The sequence below is a fragment of the Dryobates pubescens genome, chromosome 2 (assembly GCF_014839835.1).
Source record: "Dryobates pubescens isolate bDryPub1 chromosome 2, bDryPub1.pri, whole genome shotgun sequence".
Taxonomy (NCBI): Eukaryota; Metazoa; Chordata; class Aves; order Piciformes; family Picidae; genus Dryobates; species Dryobates pubescens.
The window spans coordinates 17,896,128-17,902,807 of record NC_071613.1 but is presented as its reverse complement, the minus strand read 5'-3'; the positions used below and the strand labels follow the sequence as shown (position 1 = coordinate 17,902,807).

At 51.7% G+C, this 6,680-nt stretch overlaps 1 protein-coding gene across 1 annotated transcript in view; it reads right to left on the bottom strand.

The window, feature by feature from the left end:
- Positions 1–1,447: 1,447 nt before the first annotated feature.
- The window catches only part of EHD3 (EH domain containing 3), a 28,861-nt gene continuing 23,628 nt past the window's right edge, over positions 1,448–6,680 (bottom strand). Inside the window, exons 4-6 of the mRNA XM_009906301.2 lie at positions 4,433–4,845; positions 3,854–4,018; positions 1,448–2,013 (exon numbers count right to left, since the gene is read on the bottom strand). Coding sequence (XP_009904603.2) covers positions 1,486–2,013; positions 3,854–4,018; positions 4,433–4,845 — 1,106 coding nt within the window. The 3' untranslated portion in view covers positions 1,448–1,485. The remainder of the gene's footprint in view (positions 2,014–3,853; positions 4,019–4,432; positions 4,846–6,680) is intronic.

The window sequence follows — 6,680 nt, the reverse complement described above, 5'->3', positions numbered from 1 at the left end:
ATGTACTGCAAAGAAGCACATCCTACATACACAGAATCTATTTTCTCTAGATAATTATGGACACAGAGATGTAAAATAACTTATACTTGTCTTGTTGGGTTGGTTTTGTTTGTTTTTCATCACAGTAGGAGCTCAGCTTATATAAAGTGACAACAGGAACTGAACAACAGGCTGCTCCAAAGCAACAACAAAACCCAGCAGTGCCTCTGTGTGTGTGTGGTGCAGGGGCAAAAACAACCAATAGGAAACTGAGGGATTTCTGCCAGAACTGGGTCTTGAACACAAACATGAACGAGGAGGGAGAAGGTCTCTTGGCCATGGGGAGAGGTTCTGGAGGAGATCAAGTGTACTGTGTGGTGAGGGGAAGGGTGGGGTGAAGACTGTCAACATCTCAGTTATGTTTGTAGGGATACAGGCAGTAAGTAGAGCAAGCTCTGCCCAATGCCTCAGCATGTTGTCTGCTCTTAGGAGGGACCATCCAGCTGGCACTGTGGGGCTCTTATCTTTACAGTGAGAGTGGGACATAGTAGCCCTCGCTGTGCACGATGAGAGCAAACACAGCACTTCACAGGAAGGAGAAGTATCACCACTGTGGAAGGACAAAACACTACCCAGTGGCTGTGAAATGTTCAGTGGGCCTGGAAGTGGCCTTCCTCACTTGCAGCCCACCTGGTGTCTGCCTCTAGTGCTCCCTTCCTTCTGTTTCCCTTCAAGGGGTGGTTCTCCTGGCTGTGCCTGCAGAACACATCTTCCCCAGGGACTGAACGGGAGGTAGAGCTGATTGGGAGCTCTTAGTGCTTGGCCCACAGCAAACAACGAGGAACTCCATCTGCCCAGCTCAAAGCTATCGCAGGCTTTGTTCACAGGTTTGTGTTTTTGGTTTATTTAACAGCAAGGAAATGTTTTATAAAATTTGCATCTGAGAGTGAACTGAGGCTCCCAAAAGTCAGGACTCTGGGCTGGTAGTATCTACGTGTTTTAGTGTGGGCTTATGTGACTTAGGAGAACTCTGTGGGCTGGCCAACAGCTTGCAGACCTTGTCGTTTCCCTCTCCACTACCCACACCTCATGTTTGTGAGACCCAGCAAAGAGCAGAAGGTGCAGCCAAAGCTCAGGAGTGATACTGGCAGTCAGCAGATTTCTAGGGGTGCCTACTCCACTCAAGAAAGGAAACCCATTTTGTTTTGCTTTTACTCATCAGCTCCTCCTAGCCTCCACGTCTGCTGTTGACCTCCAGGTTTACAGACCACCCATTAGAGAGCAGGGATGTTACACTGGAAGAGTTAACTGCAGTTCGCCATGAGGAAGGGTTGGACTTTTTCCTTCTGCTTTAGGTTTGTGGTTTTTTCTTCATACAGCAAAACAGGTAAAAACCCAAAGGTGATCTCACATCTAAAGGTATAATTTAAGTAAACATGTTTTTCTAGATCTCTTTCCCCGCCCCCCCCCCCTTCCCTTTCCCTCTTCCCCACCACAACCTTCCTTTCACTCTGCTATTTTCCTCTTGGATGGAGGGAGGAGGTGGGACGGGAGCTCGTTCGGCAGCTCATGCCCCTCCAGCTTGACTTTAATGAGATGGTTGGCCAAGGCGAACTCCTCATCATCCAGCATGCCATCCTTGTCGATGTCAGCCAGTTTCCAGATCTTGCCCAGCACCGTGTTGGGCAGCTTAGACCTTACCATCTCCTTCTTGGCGTTGGCACCAGTTATTTTGCCATCCACAGGCGAGAGGGTGTAGAAGATCTCATCGTACATGGGCTTGTCCCGGGCCACCACCCACTGGGCGTCGTCGATGCCTTCGCCGGCGCCTTCGCCGTAGCCGTGGCCGAAGGGGCCGTGCAAGGTGCCCTCGAAGGCTCCCCCCTTCACCATCTGGGTGGGGCGCTGGGACTCCTCCTGGCGCACCAGCACCATCAGCTGGGCGATGTCGTTGGCCAGCATGTCTTCCACCGTCTCCAGCAGCTTGCTCTTCAGAGGCTGGAACTTGCTGAAATCCTGGGCTTGCAGCTGATCCTTGGAACAGGACAAGAGCCAGAGGTCAGCCACCGGCCCTGCACACAGCTGGGGCACTGTGGGGTGGGGTCTCTCTCTGCTGCTTGGCTCAAAAAGGAGGAGTTGGGGGGAGCTCAGCTTTTCCTCCTCTGATAGCTCTGCCCCAGCATGGGATGGGGTTTCCCTGGCTGGCTTACTGAGTGCAGAGGAGGGCAAGGAAGCTGGGAAGGGCCTGGAGAATAAATCTGATGAGGAGTGACTGAAGGAGCTGGGGATGGTTAGTGTGAAACAGAGGAGGCTGAAGGGAGACCTCATTGCTGTCTACAGCTACCTGGAAGGAGCTTGTGGAGAGGCTGCTGCTGGTCTCTTACAGGTGATCAGTGACAGAACAAGAGGGAATGGCCTCAAGCTGGGACTGGGGAGATTTAGACTGGACATCAGGAAAAGGTTTTTCACATCAAGAGTGGTCAGGGCCTGGAATGTGCTGCCCAGGGAGGTGGTGGAGTCCCCAAGCCTGGATGTGTTTAAAGGAGGTTTGGATGTGGTGCTTGGGGATATAGTTTAGGGGTGAGACTTGCAGAGTAGGGTTGTGGGTTGGACTTGGTGATCCTGAGGGTCTTTTCCAACCTGAATGTTTCTGTGAAACCCTCTTTAAACCCTACAGAACGTGACTCTCTTGGCTTATAAAGAGGGGGGCTGAGGTGTTTCAGAGAGGGGAAGTGCTCTACACAAAGGCCCAGAGGACAGCCACCGTGTGAAGAAGGCTCCTCCTTTCCTATCTCCTTGAAGACCAAATTGTTCAAGGCAAACTGGCTGTGCAGCTCTTGCTGGATCATCCAGCCAGTCCCGCTCTGCACTCTGGAAAGGAGAGGCCACTCTGGCAAAAGACTGCTGGCCACCTCATTCAGTGCATCTCTCAGGTGCTTTACAGACAGCCATGTGCCTGTAGAGAGGTGAGCAGGTCACTGAAGCATGGCATCTTTTCACAGCTAAGCAAAAGGGCTTGGAGCAGTGCCTGCAGGTAGCTCTCAGCTACCTCAGCTTTATCCTTCACCCTCATTAAATCCACGTTGCTCACTCTTCCTGGATTGACACATGCATTTACTAACCCTTGGTAATGCAGTTTACCAAGCAGTGAATGGGATCTGTTGGAATCACTCTCCACAGATCTCATTCCCAGGAACTTATGAAAAATAGACTTTCAAAACAAACAAAAAGAAGAGCAGATGTTGTGTTTTCCACAGGGAGGCACTAATGACTTCAGCAGCCAGCAGCTCAGAACAGGTCTCTGCCTGGAGTGAAGCCACATAGCACTGTCCAGCATTGTCTGCATACACAATACAAGGCTCTGATCCAAGGGCCTTTCAAGTCTTTGACTTGACAACGGGTCAGGTCTCAGCTCTGCAGAGCAGAAACCCTGCTCCTCTGCTTAGGACAGAAAAGGGCCTTGAAGTTTTCACATCCTCCTTTCTCTCCTTCTAGAGAGTGAAGTAGAAGGCAAAGGGAAAAAAATGGAGCTCTTGAGGAGAGAGGGGCAAATACAGGTTTTTCAGGGCCCAGTTTTCCTTCTGATATAAACTGGCAGTGCTCTTAGGCCTGAAAAATCTGCAAATGGACAACTACAGGAAATAATTTTGTGAAGTGCTACTCAGGCAAAGATTTGAGGAATGAAGGCAGGGGCAGTCTCACAGGAGTCCTGTGTGCAGGAAGTGTTCCTGCCCAAACACAGCCTGCACACATTGCAAGGCTCGTGCCAGCATCACAAGCACCAAGAACCACACTCCTCTGTTGTGCTCCCTGCAGTCGCTCTAATGCTCTGCCCTGGGGTGCTTGGTGCTCCAGCCAAGGTGTCACTGCTTACCTGCATCTTCCTTAGGTTAGGGAAGTCCCCAGGTGAGATCTGATGCTCCCGTTCGATCCGGGCATAAATCTCTCCCAAGTTGTTCACAAGCTCTTTCTTTTTGTTGTCTTTCCCAAACATTGAGGGCATTTCCTTCTTTAGGGAACTGATGATGTAGGCGTGGACCTAGCATGGAATGAAGAAGACAAATGGTAAAGAGCACGTCAGAAAACTCTTCCCAGCAAGAGAGTGTTTGTGCCTAGGACTCAAGCCCGTCTTGTTCCACCTTGAAGAGCAACCACAGCTTGCCTGGACCTGTGAGGAGAGGCTGAGGGAGCTGGGGCTGCTTAGCCTGCAGAAGAGGAGGCTCAGGGGAGACCTTCTTGCTCTCTGCAACTACCTGAAAGGAGGCTGTAGACAGGTGGGGTTGGTGCTCAAGAAAGGCTTGGCCATGGCACTTTGAGCCATGGTTTAGTTGTCAGGAGGTGTTAGTTATTAGGGAATAGGTTGTCCTTGGTGATCTCTGAGGTCCTTCCCAACCTGGGTGACTCTCTGCTAGGCAGCACGCCGAGTGCCTGGGTGCTGGGCGGCAGCACTCACCTTGGCCAGCCGTGCTCGCTTGATGAGGTCGTTCAGCTTCCTGAGGGCCGCGTTGCGGGGCAGGCTCTGGATGTCCCGGAACAGGTCCTGCTCCTCTGCCTCGAACAGCTTGCGGTTGTCGGGGATGAGCAGCTGGTGGGACCAGAAGGAGCCAATGTAGACCCTGATGACCTCGGGAGTGTTGACGATCTTGCCCAGGGACCACATGAGGGCCCCATAGACCCGCATCAGCTGCTGAGTCTCTATCTGGTCGGCCTTGTTGAGAACGACTCTCATCTTGTCCTCGTGGTTCTTCAGGGCTTTGATGACCTCGGAGAACTCGTCGGAGATGTCCAGCTTGTGGGCGTCGAACAGCAGGATGATGCGGTCCACCCGCTCCGCAAACCACTCCAGCACGGCAGCGAAGTCGTAGCCTGGGGAGGGGGAGGAAGGGCAGAGATCAGCGTCTGTGGGACTAGAGAAGTCACAGAATCACAGAATGGTTGGGGCCAGAAGGGACCTCCAAAGGTCATCCAGTTTCACCTCCCCGAAGTCAGGAGGGACATCCCCAACTGGAGCAGGCTGCCCAGAGCCCTGTCGAGTCTCACCTTGAATATCTCCAGGGAAGGAGCCTCAACCACCTCCCTGGGTAACCTGTTCCACTACCCCCATAGGGAAGAACTTGTTCTCTAGTTTGAAGCCATTGCCTCTCGTCCTGTCTCTGCAGGCCTTTAAAAAGTCTCCTTCCATCCTTCTTGTAGGTCTCCCTCAGGTACTGGAAGGCCCAGAGCCTTCTCTTCTCCAGGCTGAATACCCCCAGCTCCCTCAGCCTGTCCCTGTAGCAGAGGTGCTCCAACCCCCTGATCATTTGTGTGGCCCCCCACCGGACCCTACTTGCCCTACCTGAACTATGCCACCTGAGGGTAAGCTTACAAAGAGGCAGTTTCCCTAGGAGATCAGGTAGCTTGGTAAGGGAAACCTAAACCATCATTCCTTGTCCCAGGGAAGGCAGAATGAGGCACTGCCCCTCACACTGAAAAGCCCAAAGTGCACACAGTTGAAGATAGTTCTCTCATCCTCTCCACCGTAAGAGACCATCCAAAGAAGCCTTGAACTTGTGCCAGAGGCTTCCTTCAAATGTATCACAGGGAAACTGCCAAATTCCAGCAGTTACTGCAGGAGTCTTGCATGTGGCAACAGGAGAAGTCTACCTTCTGACTTACAGCCATCAGCATAACCCACGAAGGCTGGAGAAAGCTGGGTAACTGCGATGCTTGCACCCAGACTGGTTTGAGATCTGCATCTCCACTGCTTAACAACTCTTAGGTCTCGTCTAGCTGTGTAAGACTTCCCATCTGATTCAAAACCCAGGATGCAAATACCTTGCCTCAGCTGAGTCACCACCCTGTCACACCTGCCTCGTGCACAAAGCAAAATGATGCCTCTTGACTTTGCTAAGGACTGAGGGTGGTGAGAGCCTGGCACAGGCTGCCCAGGGAGGTGTTTGCAACCAGGATGGATGTGGCTGTGAGCAACCTGCTGCAGTGTGAGGTGTCCCTGCCCATGGCAGGGGGTTGGGACTGAATGATCCTTGAGCTTCCTTCCAATGCTGATGATTCTGTGATTCTATGATTTGATGCTTAAAGACTGGGAACATACAAACAGGGGGGGCACATTTCACGTGCCTTGGATGGATGCACCTGAGGCTGGTGTTGGTCTCCTCTCCCAAGTAACTAGTGAAAGGATGAGAGGAAATAGGTTTGAGCTGTGCCAGGGGAGGTTCAGCTTGACATCAGGGACATTTTTTTTCCTGCAAGAGTGGTCAGGGATTGGAACAGGCTGCCCAGGGAGGTGATGAAGTCCCCATGGCTGGAGGTGTTCAAGAAGCTGTAGATGTGGGCTTCAAGACATGGTTTAGTGGTCATGGGAGTTGGGTTACAGTTGGACTTGATAATCCTGAAGGTCTCTTCCACCCTTAATCATTCTATCCATCTCTAGGCCACACTGGGAATTGTAAATGGTGTCTGTGTAGCTGTGTTTAAATCAGCAGCAATGGCAGGACCTTTGTTCTTAGCTCTGTGGTGTGACTTTCACTTGCTTTAAAGCCTCACTGGGAGACTGGTGCTCTCCCTCTGCTGCCAGGCTCTCCTAGGCTGGGCAGCATCCAGGGCTATCAGTGCTACACTCTGTTAGGAGAAATCAGGACAGAGAATGCTATTTGCATTTAAATGCTTTAATATACTATTTTAGTCTTGGCTTTCATGAATAA